This window comes from Brachyistius frenatus, unplaced genomic scaffold (assembly GCF_029030835.1).
Source record: "Brachyistius frenatus isolate BFR_SWC_R1_liver_20210118 unplaced genomic scaffold, ASM2903083v1 Contig_77, whole genome shotgun sequence".
NCBI classification, from domain to species: Eukaryota; Metazoa; Chordata; class Actinopteri; family Embiotocidae; genus Brachyistius; species Brachyistius frenatus.
Window position 1 is genome coordinate 539,503 of NW_027210676.1, and position 19,103 is coordinate 558,605.

The 19,103-nt window shown below is 44.3% G+C and overlaps 1 protein-coding gene across 2 annotated transcripts in view; it reads right to left on the reverse strand.

The window, feature by feature from the left end:
• roraa (RAR-related orphan receptor A, paralog a) overlaps positions 1-19,103 on the reverse strand; it is a 172,380-nt gene that overhangs the window by 3,296 nt on the left and 149,981 nt on the right. For both annotated transcript variants that reach the window (XM_069708658.1, XM_069708659.1), the window contains 6 exons: positions 6,912-6,997; positions 5,180-5,321; positions 2,313-2,708; positions 1,567-1,688; positions 1,329-1,461; positions 250-357 (listed from right to left, as the gene is read on the reverse strand). In XM_069708658.1, coding sequence (XP_069564759.1) covers positions 250-357; positions 1,329-1,461; positions 1,567-1,688; positions 2,313-2,708; positions 5,180-5,321; positions 6,912-6,997 — 987 coding nt within the window. The remainder of the gene's footprint in view (positions 1-249; positions 358-1,328; positions 1,462-1,566; positions 1,689-2,312; positions 2,709-5,179; positions 5,322-6,911; positions 6,998-19,103) is intronic.

Below are 19,103 nucleotides of genomic sequence, written 5' to 3' on the forward strand. Positions count from 1 at the left end.
TGAAGCGACAGCAATACCAGGTGAGGAAAGGATGAGTGCTCAGTGTTTGCTTCTAGATGTTCAGAATTGTGCAGAGCGGAGCAGCAGACTCTAATTTTGGCTGTTACACCACTGGAAGGAGTAAGACACTGTAAGAAACACACATAAAACAGCAGCAGCACACACATACACACATGCACACTCATTCAAACATGCACACGCATGTACCCCCCACACACATGCGCACACACTTGCTCCCACTCCACTTACCTAATGACTTGAACACATCAGGTCCGGCATATTTTCCATCAAAATAGACTGTGTTGTTTTGCGAGTCAAAGGCACGGCACATTCTGACAAACACAACTTCCAAAGAGCCTGTGGAGACAGACAGGAACACAAGATGCTGAATCTGAGCTTTGTTTCTTTTCTTTTTTTCCGAACAGTTACACATCAGTCACGGGTGCAAAACACATGATTGTGCTTTGTGCTAATCTTCCACAATATGAGTAACACAACCACTTTGAAATAAAGAAGCCTGCCGTCAGAGAGAGAAAAAAAAAATCGCCTATGCAGATGAAAATATCATCGACAGAAGGCTATTCTTCCATAATGACATGCCAGATAAAAAATTTGCTTCATTCAGTGGTGACAGTGCTTATTCATTCAACCTTTATTTAGCAAGATAGGTATTTTTTATGCCCTACAATTTATACCACTCTGTAGGAGTGGATAAGAGGATCAAGAAAATGTAACAGAAGCCATTATTGCCTCTAAGGGAGACGCTACCGTTTTAAAATGTCATGTCTGACAAGGGATCTCCGTCTTCATTTCATTATTCATATTGGTTGTGCTAATGTAAAAAAATACCCATGGAAAGACCCAGGAGAGGTGTTTGTTTACTGCATGTGAAGTATGTGTGTGTTTGTGTGTCTGTGAGTTTGAGTATCCGTACTTGTGCATAAACAGAGGTGACAGTGTGCAAAGAGCCGTGGCAGAGTAATATATACTATTCTGCAAGTCCGTCTTCATGAGAACAGTTTGAATAGACATCATGGGTGTCTTGGAAAAAGGAGAGAGATGGCAGCCGACATAATAGGTATTATCTGAGCTCTGGAACACATGACTTATCTAATGCTGTGTCCGTCTCTGCTGTGTATGTAATGAACAGAGAGAGACAGAGAGGGGTAACAGGCGGGGTGGGGTCTCCTCTCTGTGACACTGTCTGTGCGTGTGAAGAAGAGGGCTTTGTGCAGTCAGGTCAGCTACGCCCTTGTGACAATGCCAGAGGGAGGTGGTAGTGGTGGGTGAGTTTGACGGCAGCAGGCCATGTTGACAGGCTGTCATACCTGCTTTCAGCAGCACTATCTGATCGTTCTGACACAGCTCCATGAAGCCGTCGATGCGCTTGGCAAACTCCACCACATACTGAATGGCCTCTGTTATTTTGATAGCACACAGCTGCCACATGACTTCCCGGGGCTAAGAACAGATAGGACAGAGAATGGGTTATCTGCTTTAAAACAATGGTTTTGATTACTGTAACTGCTGTGGAGGCCTTGTTAGGCCCAGTTGTGGTCAAGCTACCTTGTTCTGGTAGCTCTCCACCTCCTCTTGCAGGAATGCCTGCCAGGTCATCTGCTGCAGCTCCTCTCTCAGGTACTGACATGTCTCCATGTGCGACTTAGAGATGTTTTGGGCCAGGTGCTCTGAAATACAACCATCATCACAAAGATCACAGTTGAGATCTGAGTGTTACTCACAAGGCTATGTGAAAGTGAAGACCTCACTGATGAAATATGCCACAGGAAAAGAAGATTTATTTACTGAGCTTTCATGAAGGAGGAGAGGCGGATACGCGTGGGCTTTTTTGACTGGGAAAAGGCTTGTTGACATTTCCTTTTACTGCCTGCAGGAAGCTCATAGCTTAAGGTTGAGGCAAAGCCAATCTAGTTATGACACAAATGCATGGAAAGGAGGAGGGGCGCCACGTTACTCACTGAAACAAAGGTCACATTTTCTCTGAGAGAAATATTGAGTATAAGAATTTAAATGGTTTTGAAAACACATCTGTTAAAAAGGAGTTCCTAGGCACAGGGGAGCCTAAAAAAATGATTTCCCCAGACGCCTGCCCTGCTGGATCCTGATTGGCCCTAATTAATGGAAACTAATTACAAAAAAGAGGCTCTTTTAATGAGTGTTGGAGATGAGTCTCCAACCTCCTGCTATTTTAAGCAACCTTTGTGTCGTTTGCCCCACGGTTGAGTTGTTCACCCCCCTCCTTCATTTTGCTGTCTCTCATTTTGCCTCTCCCTCTCTTTTCTGCTCCTTACCTAGTTCCGCCATGGACACGGTGGGGGAGGTTTCTCCGTTGGTGAAGGAGCAGTAAGGGAAGAAGCCAGAGCCAGGGGCAAAGTCGCAGATGGGCTCCGGCTTGATGCCGTTGATGTCCAGGCCTGACTGGTCGGGAGACGGCTGAATGTCCAGGTAGAAGCTGCTGACCGCCGAGTCTGGTTTGCTGCCATCAGGGGTGTGACCATCCATGTAGCCACTGAGGTCATCATGGAGCTCTGTGAGGCCGTTGGCTGAGAGACCATAGCTAGGTGTGAGTGGCTCCGCCTCGCCAGGCTGTTGTTGGTGGTCACGTTGCTGCTGCTGCAGCCGGTGCTTCTGGACCTCAGCGTACAGGCTGTCTCGCTGCTTCTTTGACATGCGGCCAAACTTCACTGCTGTGATAAGCAGGACAAAACAAGTGTGAGACTCTCTCGAAACAATGAAACAAGAGACACTATTGTGCCACTCCATATGCAGCAGCAAGGGGCTTTTTGCTCCTTGCATCAAGTAAAATAAATTATGAACAATATAATTAATTAATTGTATGCATGATCATTTCTTTACACATGTACACATTTTATTGCAACATCCATATTATTGAGTGACTTAATTCATTCTGTAGTGATGTCAGTTGTGGGGTTATGAGTATATACATTATTTCACCTGTTTCCCAGGTATAAAAAGATGTTCAATACTTTTCTTAAACCAAGAAATGTACTTTAAAATGATGTATTATTTTTTTTCTACTCACTCTTTAAGGAAACTGACCCTCATCTACAGAAAATACCAGTTGAACCGCTTTGAAAATAAATGGATTTATCGCACACTCTTGGCTAAATTTGTATTCTTTTGCAGAAACAATCAATCTTTACGTTTGAGTCTGAGCAAAATCACCTGTTTTGACAAAGGAAAAGGATTGAACTGGGAAACACTTTTAGTCACACTAATTTCCCATTGTCTGATAATTGTGCATCACATTTAGATGACGTCTGTCAATTTGTGCTTTCCTCTGACACATTAACACACCATAATCTTTGTTAAAGTTCCCTTCAGACCAAGAGATAGCTTCCATTGGCATACTCCTCCACTGGACTCTTTACACAGATAACACCTATAACAGTGGAGTAAATCTCCATATTTCAGGAGGGATCAGTAATTATTACAGAAATGAACAGCTTCATAAGTTCAGAGGCAAAAGTGGGAGGTAACAAAGAGTTTATCAGCCAAACATGAGACAGGCTCTGTTACTGCCTCCTGTTTCAACGTTTCCAGACTAAACAGTGGCGCTGAGAATGAGACTGCTTGGCCGGCGTTCTGGGGGCCTGGCAGTAAGTCAGCCGGTCACAATGTGTGTGTATGTGTGTGTGAGTGCGTGCGTTTGTCTATGCACAGTGGAAAGTGAGTGAAGCGACACAGAGGAGAGTGCGGGCAGATGGGCTCTGGTGTGTTCAGTGAAGGTAAGAGTCACCTTCGTCTGTCCTAAGTGTGTGTGTGTGTGTGTGTGTGTGTGTGTGTGTGTGTGTGTGTGTGTGTGTGTGTGTGTGTGTGTGTGTGTGTGTGTGTGTGTGTGTGTGTGTGTGTGTGTCTTTGTGTGCATGTGAGAATGAGTACTGCCTAGCCACACACACACACACACAGTGCTAATGTACTTCTGTGCTCATTCATATTCATAAATATGCATGCATGTGTGCATGAAGATGTGCCAGTCTCTGTGCTTGTGTAGTATGTTCAGGTTTTTGCTCCTCTGTTTGTTTTACTGAGAAATATCAGAGCTGTACTCTGTTCTGATAAAGTTTCCTCAACCCAGCCTAGTCTGGACCAGCCTGGCACAACAGGAACCCTCCTGCACACGTCCCCACCTGTGTGCTCCCATTACTGCATCTCAGCTGCAGCAGCACTAATGACAACCTCTAACAACCTCCTGTTTCAACAAACCTAGTTTCTATCACAGCAGCAAATTGGGCCCACAGACAAAGCACTCACCTACTACTAGCAGACAATGAACATGGACTGACATCTTCACATATGTTCACAGCAAGAATTTCTTGGGAAATGTCTATTGTGCACCTTTGAAAATAATGGCATTATCTCACCATGTCATTATCTTTCTGTATGTTTCCTTTGTCACTCGACCAAGAGTATACAATTAGAGATAACAATAAATTGAGTAGGTAATGTAAATTAGCTGCTGCTGAATTGAGTAAAATGCGTAAAAAAAAACCACATTCCTGCATTGTAATTTGTAATAAAAAAAAATTGTCCTAAATAAAAACACATTATTGCTCTCAGTTTCAGTTTTCTTTGCTGTGATAACAGTCTGGAAACTGTGTTCGCCTTAATGTTTGTTCAGCCACTCTGAATGGTGGACCAATCAGCAACCATTGTCGTGGCTAAGTGCCATGACGTTGAAGTCGAGCACTTTTTTTTTTTTTCTTAATGCAGTTGTAGTGGTTGTAAAGTTTCTGCCCATCTGGTGATCAATGACGATTGGTTAAAGGCTACTTCAATAGATTAAAAATAAACTTGAGGTCTCCGCCCAATAAGATCCAAAGATTGGAAACGATTCCCAATGGAGCGTAGCCAGACCCTAATACACACCGTGAGTTTGGATCTGGTAACATAATTACTTGAGAATAATAATTTCATATTTTTATTACAATCAAGAAATTCTTCCCTCTCTTCCCCACCTTCACAGGATGACAAATGTCCACAACAGCATCCCTGAAGCCTGGATCCAAAGACACTTCAGCAGATCAGCTGTTTGCCCACACACGGACCTGATCTTAGGCTCATCACCCTCTCACTCCTCACCATGCCACCCTGCTGCATCCACCCACCTGTTTTACCTCTTCCATAAAGCACTTACCATCTCGTGACATGCCCACTGCCAGGCACTTCTGCAGCCGGCAGTGCTGGCAGCGGTTGCGACTGGTGCGGTCGATCAAGCAGTTCTTCTGACGGGGGCAGGAGTAGGCTGCATTGCTCTGCTGACTCCTCCTGAAGAAGCCCTGCACAGGAAGGGGGTGACATGGAAACACCTCAGGTTACTGGATGAACCTTAGTGGGTGGAAACATGCTCTGGGACTAAGGGATCAATTTATGACTTCATTGTGTTTTAGTGTTGACAAAATGTATTACGGGCTGATAGTGATTTACTGGGTTTCTAGTGGTGATATTTTTTTATTTTACTGCTGCCAAACTGATCTATAATAATGCCGCTGTGACGGTATTTTACTGGCTGCTCTGCTGTAATATCTGGCATTTGAGGAGCGTTGTATTTCACCAGTGTGTGCAGCATGAGTGTGGTGTGTTTGGGTAGAGATGATAACAGTGGATGGTATTTTTCTATGGTGGGGTTATTAGTGTTGATTAACGCAGCACTGGCATGTGCAGAGCTAAAGGATTGCGAATGCACACCGACTGGATTCCTCATCCTTTGACTTAATGAATTGATTCCAGCACATCATTAACATGCCCCACTCTACTGCTCCATACACATATGTCTTAATTAGCTGCTCATTGGCTGTTTAATTACAAGAAAACAGCTGACAGCTGCCAAGTTGCTTTATAATGGAAGCCATTATGGAAACAGTCTAAAACTGCCAGTGACAAGCAGCGCTCTTTAATAATGCTATGATTTATGGTCCAAACTTTTGTACTCGCACATTTCATTAAAGGGCCTCTCTGCCTGGACTAATTAGCAATCATTAAAGATAGATTTCAGCAGTTTATTCTTTAGTGTTTTGTCCCTTCCAGCTCCTGTGTTGAGGAAGAGGAGCGCTAGGAAGAACAGCTAAAAGGAACCTCTCTGTCCCTCTGTCTCTCTCTCTCTCTCTCTCTCTCTCTCTCTCTCTCTCTCTCTCTCTCTTTCTCACACACACTCACACACACATAGACATAGACACACACTCACACACACACTCACACACACATAGACACACAGGAGCAAACAGCAAAGGTGCAGGCTGGCTGAGGAATGCTAATGATGTGCTTGGTGACAAGCATTGGGACAAGAATACACTCTAAGCACAAAATTCCCCTCACTTTGAATGGCTGGTGCATTTGAAACAGTACAAAAGGTGGCTTCAATAGAAGCAACACTGTGTAGCAAACAGCCAACAATCTGCTATAATTCAAAGCACTCTCCTTTTGATCATTTTATTTCAAGAAGAGCAGGCTGCAGCAGAACCAAAAAACAGCAAAAAGACATGTCCCTGGGAGGGAAAGGCAGAGTAAGGCAGAGGAATGACTTTGTCCTACTAATTGTGGTTTTTCTGTGATGTCCTCTGTGGTGCTTGACCACTTTAATGATCATGCTCTGTGTGTTTACACTTTGCAGTCCCTCTCCAAATCATCGTAAAAACTTCAGCAACATTTTCAAATGTTTTTCCTAGCAAGCAACTTTCTTTACTGTCACAATTTTCCCCCATCTTTCCCCTCTCAGCTCCTCTGTCCTTCACACACACACACACACACACACACACACACACACACACACACACACACACACACACACACACACACACACACACACACACACACACACACACACACACACACACCCCTGAAACGAACAGGTTCAGTCTCTTGAAGCTTACCTTACAGCCTTCACATGTTATCACGCCGTAATGGATGCCTGATGATTTGTCTCCACAGATCTTGCAGGGAATTATTTCGATTTGAGCTGCAGAGAAGAAAAGGAAATGAAAGAAATAAAATAAAAAAATCAACATTTTGCTGTGACAAGTCACCGTACAACACCCTCACCATGGATCCATGTTGGTACATGAAAGAGGACTGTGCTTCTAAAAACATCTCATCCAGTGGCTTTTGAATTCTCACTTCCACAGAGCATTAGCTGGATATTTACAGAGTTGTGTGTGTGTGTGTGTGTGTGTGTGTGTGTGTGTGTGTGTGTGTGTGTGTGTGTGTGTGTGTGTGTGTGTGTGTGTGTGTGTGTGCGCAATAAGGGAAGGAGGCCATTTTAAGTCCTCACAAGCAGCCAATGTAAACATGGTGTTAATTTGCATCCTAAACACAACTTGCATAAGAAAAATCCCAGCTACCCACGAACCCTAATATAATACAGTAGTACTAATACTGGCCTTATGCAATGACAAAGACTCATTTAGCCACATGAGGAGATGTATTCCCTGTTGGAAAACTTGACTTCACGAAGCCTCTTAAATTTCAAAACCATAATAACCCCAGGAGTAAATCCACTGCGGCCACAAAGAATCATAACATGCTAGCTGTGCTGGATGGAGCAACGGCAGGGGCTGTGTGTGTACCTCTGTGTATACACTATAGAAAAAGGGTTTCAGTTGCAGTTTGGCTGTGGTGTTTGTGCTGTTGACAGGTCTGAGATTCACCCGCCATAGAGGACAAAAGCAGCGAGAGGACAGGCCTCATCCATCGTTGGCCTTCTCTTCAGGAGCAGACCACAGGGCAACACAACAGAGCAGACAGAACACACAGACATCAGAGACACAGAACTCCCTGCCCGTCCCACTACTCTCAGCTTTATCACTGCAGCCACTGATGCTACATCCCTCTCCACCTCCACCCCCCTCCGCCCCCTCCAGAGATCTCTATCTCATAGCCCTCCTCCACATCTCTAACATCTCAGTCCCGCCATCCCAACAGTGCACTGCAGCACCAGACAAATGCTGCTATCTGATCTAAATCGAGGAAAGATCACCGCGGGATATTTTCTCACGATGTAATGGTTTTCTCCAACCAACCAGGCGCCCAACCAATCAGAGCACGAGGAGATGTTGCAACACCACTCGATACCAATTTGGGAAAGAATATTATGATTTGCCTTAATAGGATACAATAAAAATTCAAATAAATAAAAGAAGGGTGGTACATTCAGAATGTCACAGTGTTACATCAGCCTCTCCCCTCTAACCAGGCCTAACTGTCTACTATAATGCCTCAGGTCTCTTCCAAAGACAAGAAGCCTTGAATATCCTTTGTACACCTTAACAACCAACCTCTTTAAACTAGTTTGATCACATCAAAAGTACTTTTGTTGGGGGTTCAATCCAGAGATCCCTGCCCATTTTAATCAGCTGCCTAGGAGCCTGTAATGTGTCATGTGGATAATGTCCTTGTCCCTGAGGCATGCTTGGGAGAGGCCCTTAACACTTAGTCTCTAATCCACTAACCCGGGAGCCACACTCTATTCATTCAGGAGTCTCTGTCTGCTCTCCACACGCTGCTGGAGTCAACAAGACCAGCCATGTTTACTTGGAATTAGCCTACATTTTAGTAAAATGAACAAAAGGGAGAGGTGGAACAAGCACAATTAATTCCCCTCCAGACAACACCTCCTGCAATTTGTGATTCTCACATACAATAGAGGGCACTGCACCTCATCGGCCCGGATTAGAGTGAAATCCAGGCAGGAGGCGGGCTTTGACAACCTAACTGAGAGGGTTAATTTATAATTAATCTTTTCCTTACTGTGCACAGTTGCTTGTTATTTCATTTAGGTCTATCTCTGTATGAGTGCACTCTATTGTTTGTTTTTGTGTTCTCTCCGCGTGAGCATTAGCAGTGCAGTGTGTTTCGACTCCTTTAGCATTTTCAGCCTCATTACTTACATAATTTGTTCTGACATGCACTCACAACAACTGAAGCGTGCTGTAATTATGACTAGCTGTGGTTATGGTGAACTAAAGGTTGTAGTGTTAGGCCCCAGCCATTGGGTGGCAGTGCAGGGCTGTGGCTATGGTTGTTTGCCAAGTTAAGCCAAGCTTCCACCCACCCTATCCAGCCCACAGGCTTTTGGCTCTGAGCTCCAGCCTCTGATAGCTTCAGGCTTAGGCTGCTGCTAGCTTCCCCCCACCCCCACAGCATAGCTGTGAGATGCCTTCATCTCTCCCGAAGAAGCGGAGCTGGCTGGGCGCTCGCTCAGGCCTGACAGAGGCTGTGCCACATCAGGTGAAAGCAGTGGGAGTATAGACACAAGGGTGCCAGGCTGGGCAGGGCATACATTCACACAAGCATGCCTCACAAAGCCCCTATCTGCAGCAGGAAGGCCCTGAGTGCACACAGTCTCACCAGCTAACACTCTCTCACTCCACCGCTGCACAAGCCCCTGGATGTTCAGTGCACTCAACAGTAAAAAGGGTTTGTCTCTGGACCAGCTGAGGCAGCCTCTATAATGTCTTGTATGAGAGAATACATCACTCTGAACATATAGTTATTTCCACACAAGGATGAGCCGTTTCCTAAAGACGCAGGTCAAGGAAAATAAATACTAAGCAATGACACCACGGAGATCAAATACGCATTGGAGTCACCTAAACCATCAGTCAATATTTGTCCCTTTGAGTGACTGGTCATGGGGCCCCGAAGCTACAGTTCAGACACTGAGGATGATTTAAACTGAATTCACACAGACGACTCAATCAAACAAAAAGGCCTACATTTATAAGCACTCCCAATCTGGCAGTCAATATCTATTGACATGAGCTGCGATGTTAACTGCCTCTTGGTGTGAAACAGGCAGCTGCTGGCTCGCTTGAGCTTGACCAGTGCAGTGCCACTGTTCCCATTCACCGCGCCTGCCTGCCTGCCTGCCTGCCTGCCTGCCTGCCTGCCTGCCTGCCTGCCTGCCTGCCTGCCTCTGCCTCCCTGCCTGCCCGCTTGCCTGCCCGCTTGCCTGCCCGCTTCCCTGCCAGCCAGCCCTGCCTGCTCTGTTTACGACATCAAAGCCAGGCACAGTTAGACAGGCAGCCAGGCTAAAGCCCATCCCAGCAGCCTGCCGCTCCTCATAGCACTGTGAGATGGCCTCTGCACGCAGGCCACTTCAAAGACACCTGCTGAGACGCCGAGATTATGTTTGAATCACACCGCAGCACAATCACGCCACGGATACGACCATAAGGGTTGGACAGCAGCTCAGGACTGATTTCCTGTATGTAGCATTGCAGCCTGGTGTGGGTGTCTTGGATAACGGGCATGGCAGAGAGAGAAGACAGTCAAACAGAATGTTAAAGCTTGTTCTTTGTCTGTCTGTGGCTGAGCAGTTCAAGGACACTGATTCACAACACTAGCGGGCCCTTTGAGGGGATGATGTGTCACTCAGAGCACATGTACAATAGGGCAGTGAGACCTCTGCATGTTCACCCAATGCCCTTCACTGTCTTCTCCAAAGCCTTGAGATCAACCCACTGCTCAGCCACTACATTACATTATCAAAGACCAGGAACCTCAGTCGAATGTAAATACCCAGAACAATTTGCCAATTGCACACTAACAGCTTACAGAGGCCCTGTCATAGTTCATTTTATCATAAGCATTGCGTAGGCAGACACTGCCAGACAAAATATGTTCCCTCGATGCAGTAGAAATACGATATAGCTTCATTTAAATAGATATAAAGAATAATTCACAAGACATAATTAAAATATGAAGCTTAGAAATATACTGAAAAAATAGGATTTATATAAAAATGCTGATATACTAAAAGTCACGATAAAGCTGTTGATAAAAAAAAAAAAAAAAACGGCTTCTGAGATGACCCACTGATTGTATAGTGGACTGTATTCTTGTCAGACAAAAAAATAAACAGGTTCAGGTAATTCTTTTTTCTATTGTTCAATGTCGCATAGAGATAAAACACAAAATATAATGAAACTGAAAATCCTACAGGCTTGTGCAAACATGGAAAATCACTAGTCAAAATCTCCTGGCCGTTCCCACTGAACCCTTGGACTACTGACATAACGTTGAAGGATTAAGATTATCCCTTACATTACAGACCCATGCCCAGGCCACCGTCATAATGCTGAGAGCTTAACCCATTACTCGATTGGACCATTAAATCAGTTTCACATGGCCTGATGATTCATGATAGATGTGCACAATAAATGAGGTCTGAAACCAAGGCTTTTATACTGTTGTGTATACGCAGAGTAGATTTTTTTCCCCATTGCCTAATTTGCAATGCACATCCTTCTGAAAGAAAGCATGTAAAGTAGATGGAGGAAAAAACACATTGGCTTCTCTGTGTGCATTGGTGTGTGAGTGAGTGTGTGTATATATATGTGTGTGTGTGTCAGCCATGTTGTGTTGACAGCTGTCAATGACAGAGTGATGCAAGCCAGTGGGCTCATGTCAGAGATTATGTAAGGAACTGGACAGGGCACAGCATTATGAGCAGATTAGCAATCCTTCCCCCATCACACAAACTGTGTTAAAATTTTCTGCTTCTAAAATAATTTGCAACAAAACGAAACAAAAGCTTTTAAAAGATCACGTCCGCTTGCAGGAAAGTTTCACAAAGCTCCTTTTCTTCCGGAGCATTTACACATGGTCAACACACAAACACCAGAGGCACTGAACTGTCTGGTAAATGCACACTAAGCAATGTTCACCCATCATTATGTGCACCTCTGTATTTTTCTACATGAACTTCCCATTTGGCAAAGGAGATCAGCTGTCGGTTGATAGAGTCTTCTCTAAAGGGATACCCGTAACAGTCAGATCGAGCTGTAGAGAGACGACAGCCTAACAAGAGATGGAATCAGAATTCTGCCTTTTTTCATCTGCTGACATGTGAAGTCGCACAACACAATACTTTTTTATTCCCATTTATGCAGCAGAAGAAAGGTTATTTGAATGTCAGCGGCAAAGGACAGTCATGGCACGGAACACAGGCTGAATAGTATAAATGTGTTATTTGTTTAGGGATCGGAGGCTGTTGGTGTATTACCATAGAGCCGCTCTCATGGCATTTGCTGGTTTGTAGCGCAATGAAAGCACACACTGCGGTGTAGAAATTCACCTGCAGACCTAAACTCTATATCAACCCTCTAAACAGCTTCCTTTCAACCTATAGATATTCTGAAGTCATCAAAAATATTCTGACCAAAGGGATTAGAGTGAGGAAAGGCATAATTGACACATTTTGATGTCTCTATGCTGAGTCTTGCTAATTCCCCCCAATCATTTAGCTGCCTAAGCTGTGATCCCCCTTCACTCGGGGGGGGGGGGGGGGGGGGGGGGGGGGGGGGGGGGGGGGGGGGGGGGGGGGGGGGGGGGGGGGGGGGGGGGGGGGGGGGGGGGGGGGGGGGGGGGGGGGGGGGGGGGGGGAGACCAACTACATTTGAAGAGATATTTCCGTTTCGAAAAATGGGCTCTTTAAGCCTTTCCCTATTATTCCTTCATAGCAGTGCAGTGACTTCGCTAAAGCTCAGGTCTGGACCATTGCCCTGGGCTGCTTTTTGGATGAACTCATGCGTACATCTCTGTGTTTGTTTGTGTGTGAGGCCTATTAATATTTCAACACTGCCCAACTCCAGATGCCTGTACAACACAGCAGTGCTTCTCTCTTCATGTCTCTCCCTGTATTTACTTGACTGTTTTATTGAAGTGCATTCTGACACCCTCTATGAGGGGGAGCAGGAGAAGGGAAGATGTATTCCCAAACCGCAGCACAAGACATCTCTCTCCATGTCTCTTTCTCCACCAGCGTAACAGTAATTTGGGCACTAATTTATGTGTTGTTGTGGCAAAGATTGACGAGCTTCCTGACTGGGAGTCTGCTTTCCTGCACTCTAGGGGAAACAACAAAAGCCTGGGTTTACTGAGCAGACGAGCACCATGATGGGTAGCATGTGTGCGGCTCCCCTCTCCCCTCCCTTGTCTGCCACACCTGAGCTCAAATCTCTCTCCCCATCACTCTTTACCTCCCCCGATCCATCTTCCCCCACCTATCACCTTCTTGTGTGCGACTACAGTGACAAGTGAAGTTGTGGCATGGGTGCTGAGGACCGGAGGGCACGCCCCTTCTGTGTGTGCACGTGAGGGGGGGGGGGGGGGGGCATGTGTGCCTGGGAGAAATGCTCACACTGTTTACTCTGATGGCAAAATACAATCAGTAGACAGCACTCTACCCGCCTAGTTAGTCACAGAGAGCCATGAGAACTGAATAAAAAAAATTTGTGTTGCAGATATTTACATGCTTTGTCTAACTGTTTAGATCACTTCGCTTGGGCTTTTCATAAAATCAAATCAAACCCATGCTCTATTATAATGCATTTCAACATTGTGAGTCAGAGCTGATTGTGCGCTGCTTTACTCATACATTGTGCAGCAACGCATTGGGATGCACCAAAACTCAAAATCACTGAGGCTGAAATCACACAGGGCCGACTGATTGACTGGCGCGGGAGCTGCCGGTTGAATTCTAAGATTTCCTGAAGACCATGTGATGTTTCTGAGTCTGTAGTCTGACCACTTGAACTACGCTTGCAATGGTTAAAGGCTCAATTGTGGTACAGTGCCTTAGTTAAGCACCTCTCAGCCCCACATCTCCCTGCAGGCATGGCAGCCAAGCAGGCTCCTTTAAAAAAAAAAACAAAAAAAAAAACAGGAATATATATATATATATATATATAATGAATCCTTCAAAACATCGCCTGCAATTACATGCAGAAACCTTTACGTAACAACAAAGACCCTTGTTCCATTGCACCAGGGAATTTGCGACTGCCACACAGTACAACTTCCTTTCTCCTATAATTGCTGTATTAGTATGCATTTCTGTAAGACAACCAGGATTCTGCTGTGGGTTTTTGAATACGATTTTTCTACTGTTTAACACAAAAGAAATTTACATCCAAACAACTTTTTGCATGTTCTTTTTTACCAGTGGGGTGACAGAGTAACAGCATTGTATGTGTACATTTGGCTGCTTCACTCATGGTGAATATTGGGAAGAGAAATGAGGGTGTAACGGGGGGAAAGAGGAGGGAGGCTGGATGTCCCATCTCATGCTGCTGCTCAGGGTCAGTGGGTCAAAGGAAAGCAGCCAGAACACACATGCAGAGCAGGCTGAATAGTTCAGCTGACAGTAATTGTCCCTCTGCGGTCTCCTTAGGAAAACATGTTTCCAGACAACGCAGACTGGCTGCACGAGCCAGATAGTAATCATGATCTTGATTTGCTCCATGGAAGAGGGAAGCTCAGCACAAGCCTCCAGTTATGGCGAGTCGGTATTTCCATTGGAGCTGACATCAGCTGAAGCAAGCTCTGGGCAGGAACACAGCAGTGTCATAATGCAATATCTCTACAAATAATAAAATAAGGAGAATCCAAGGAGGAGTCTATTCTTTAGAAAATGTCTAATTTTCTTACATTACTGTGACATGCTGGAGTTACTGGGTAAGGGAAATTAAACTGTAGGTAATATAACAATATAGGTACCGGCAACATTTCTACCCCATCATCCAAAACTAAATAAAAGGTTTGTGGAGATGTTTTTATGTGGTGTGGTTTTTGTGAATGAGATCAAATTTAAAAAAAATAAAAACAATCTTAGGAAGATTTGTTCTGACTAGACTGCCAAACTTGTCAGCTGCTGGCGCTGTGTACCAACTCCACCGGTGAACAAAAAACACTCCTCTTAGAAGAACCAAGATAAAAGTACGTGCTCTCACTGTCTTCTGACAATGTGCTAAAGAATTGTCAAAGTGAATCTCAAAATTTAAAAGTCAGTTGCCAAAACATGTGCAAGTCTGTCTACCTTTTAAATTTGGAAAGTTATTCTCGTCTATTCGTTTTAACAATGAATGCTCCACAGAGCACCTGCGTTACTCAACAGTTTTTACAGCAGGACTGATGAGCGCTGCCTTTGCCATTCTACTTGAAGGTCTTGGGTTTTCATCAGCTGAAAAAGAGCAGGCAAGGACAGGGAAGATGAATGACATCAATGGCCAGCCGATACTTCCAGGGACGTGTGATTGAGACAAATGAGCCTTGTTACATTAGCTGGGATACTGAATCCTGCTGCTCAAAGATCCAGAGCTTGATAGAGCTGAAACTAGAGGCACCCAACCTTTCTACAGATCACCGGTGTCATGGGGCCCCTGAAGAAGAGCTTTCTCAAAGTGCCTGCTTCACTGGGCTCTGTCCTGCACTTGTTTTTTGGACCACGTTTGTTTTCTCCCGTTTTATGTGCATCTACGCACACACACACACAGCGCTGTTATTTGGCCTTCAAAGATTTTGCGGCCCTCTTTTCCAGGAGCAGAGAGAAAACTGAAGTGAGATGGAGCCATTATCCAATCCATATACAATACATTTGTGTATTAGTGGCTTAATAAGTGACTGTAAATGCTTCCATCATTCATGATGTATCCCCAGTGCTACTAGATGTGCAAAATGATTACACTGAAATCCCGACCATGTAAAATATTTACTTGTGAGAAAATTGGCGAGGCAATTGAAAAATCAATCTGTTTATTCCATTTTGCTCTTGCTAGTATCACGGCCATGATCAGTGAACTAAGGCAATGAATCTGAATGGTTTGATTAAGTGTCAGTGCACTGGTATGTCTCTTTATTAGTAATTATGTGCGGAAGTGGGCATCAAGTTATACAGTATTTGATGGGCTTGCAGCAATATATATATATATATACATATATACATATATATATAAATATATATATATATTATATATAATATATATCATGATATATATGTCATATCATATATATAATATATATCACATATATATATATATATATATATATCATGTACTGTATTATGTAGATATATTTACTATACACTAGTTAAAACATTTTTAGATATGTTAAAAAAATTACACTCCATCTAACAGGTCTTTTTTTTGAAAAACCACTAGATTTTCTCAAAATTACACTGTCACTGATCTTAAAAGTAGCTAATTTACATTCGTTTCTAAAAAGCTTATATTTGGAAAAAATTTTTTTTTTTTTTTTTTTACAAATTTACACGGAGTTAAAAAAAAAAAAAATCTACAATAATATCTGCTTTCACCGTGGAGGAGCTGCTGAGCAACTCCACTGTCATCCTCCTTTCCTCCAGTTGTAGCAGACCGTATGAAAGGCATTCCTAGACGACAGGGGTGCACAAGGAGTATCTACTGCCACACAGAGTTCACAGACTGCTTACAGCGTGTGAGGCACATTCCCCCTGCACTGCTGTTTTCATAGTCCTACAAACACTGGCCTGGTTTTGTTTAACATGGCAGGATTAAGCAGCCATGCGCAAAGCGTGCTTTCCTCCTTGCACACTTTGCTTACAAGGGACGGCCTGAGCGCTCTCTGCTAGCTTTTGGTGAACCAGCTTCCCTGACTGCTGGTGAATACGCTGTAGTGCTCTAATCCCAGGCAAATAAACAAGTGCCAAGATTAATGATTGCATAAACACATCCCAAAAGCCCTGGAATAACAATCAGCTCTTCAGCCTGTTATGCTGCCATGCAAAGGCTCAAGAAGTCAGCTGACAGACACTATATCCCTCTTACCTTCCTGCCACCTAAAACAGCCAGGAATCGTCTGTGCTTTGTTGCTTCATTAACGACAGGAGGCTGTCAATACTTTCTACGTGTGAGAGGGAATGCGGCGCTGCACTAGGAGAGAGCTTCTGAGCCAGAGCAGGATGTAGGGTCCTCCACAGTTCTTCAGCTCTTCACTTCTTGCTTCTTGTTGCTAATCAAGGCCACTACACAGCATGTCTGGCCCTTAGCGCCTGACATAATGACCATGTGTGTCTGAAGCCATAATGAAGGCATCATGGTAGGAAGAAAGAGGAGATTGTGGTGCAGCTTTGATAAGTTTCTAAAACCTCATTATGAGTTCTAACACAATGGCATTTTCGACTTTTAGGAAAAAAGCAGTCAAGTTGACATCCAGGAGGATCTTGCAGAAATAAATCACGACCACAACAGACCAAAAAGGGCCATTAAAATGACATTAGGAGCACGGACCATCCTCTCATTCCTGTCATCCCAGGTCTGCGACTATATGATGAGCTGCTTTGTGATGAGGGGGAAGTAGTGGAGACGGGGAGAAATAGCGAGTGAAAAAGAAAAGAGAGGCGGGGCAGTGCAGTCCACTGGTACAGGGGCAGGAGAGCGTGGGATGTTCAGATGAAGTGGGAGGCCCCTCTCCAGGAGGTTGCTCCTCAACATGAAGGCAGAGGCAGCACCCCACCTAATGAGGGGTGAAGTGGAGCCCCCTGTGGGACCCCCTCAGGCACATTCATTAGGAGATGAAAAAGCATTTCCCGCGGCAGAGCAAGTGCCTGCCTTGGCCTGGACATGTTTAATTGAGGGCCATATGAAAACAGAAGGCCACACTGGCCAGGTCTGCTATCGTCAGTCAGGGGAATCAATACCACACAGGACCAGTGAGCCAGACCCTGACTAAATGCTGTGAAGAATTGAATTATGTTTTTTTTTTTTCAGTGTTTGGGTTTGATACCACATTTTAGGCTTACAACATTCAGATTATTAAAGGTCAAGTGAAGTGATACATCCAACTCTGGGTAAAAAGTATGTTGTAGACAGGCTATTATAGAGAAAATGTGTGGCTTATCACAAGTTTCATTTCCTTCAATGCATTGCATTTTGTTGCATCTTTTTAGCTCCAGGCAAAAATAATAGATTCATTTAGCCAGTGGTGGTTTGTGGAAGGGAACCAAGGATTATGGTAATACAGCGCTGAATGCTGCAAGCAAAATACGGTAAAAAAGAAACTGCTGCAGTAAGAGACACAGGAAGGATATCTGAGAGGTTAATTTATATGATTGCACAAATCTGCATTCACAAATACCTCTTGAAAATCTCATATCGCACAAGGTACGCTATTTGTAAAGACAACAGAGAAGACAGTGCTTCTTTCCTTTCACTGTATGAAGAAGGGCATTACAGGGTATCAATCCATGGTGATTCAAATACATGTCCGCTTATCACAGCCGCTTATCCTTGTTCCTGATGAATCCTCACATTTATTAAGGCTGTCTTCTTGCCTTGTTAGATATGTATAACCAATCTCCTGTAATTAGCAACTGCTAACCTTTGGGGTGCTAATCCCCCATGAATTGTGGATTTGTACATCAAAGCCCACACTCTCCCATATAGCTGGTGCTTGAAATTACACTCTATTTGAAACCTGCAATTATTTGTATAGCATGGATGCAAACAGTCTCCTCTTTTATGTCTCTGAGAATCCCGTGGGTTTGCAGTAAAGAATCCTTAATCCACTCCAGTTGAATCCAAATATAGAGTTAACACTAGCTCCCTAAAATTCAGATGCACAGCCAAGTGCCTGCCGTGCACGTAAAGTGGAGAAAGCTCTCTCTCTCGCTCTCTCTCTTTGCATAGTTAAGATTAGATTTATTTAGTGGCTTAGATGCATCACATAGGAAGCAACGGGGATAGCCCAGGGGTGTGACACAAAGATGCATCAGTGATGGAGCAGGGAGCACGGGGGCATGGTGTTGTGATCTTGTCCATTTCACATACAATAATTACCTGTAGTTTACTGTAATCACATGTCCAGGACTCTGTAAACGGGGTGAACACTCGGCTGTTTAGAGTCAGCTGCAATTTGTACTCTTGCCCATTCAAGGCTAGGCTAAATCCATTGTGCAAGGAGGGAGAGATTATAGAGAGTGAAAATAACTGAGATAGCTTTGCGTGCGTGCGTGCGCGCGCGCGCACACACACACACACACACACACACACACACACACACACACACACACACACACACACACACACACACACACACACACACACACACACACACACAACAACAAAAACTTGATGCTTTTGCAAGGAAGGATGCCTGAAGCATTTACTCTCTTTAATGAGAGACACGAGTCTCATGTGTCAGCAATGCACAGCATGGGAACAATAGGGTGGGCTTTAATTCCATCAATCTACTGTATTTATTCTTGTATCACATCAATACATGTCAGTTAAGCAGGATGAGATAAATCA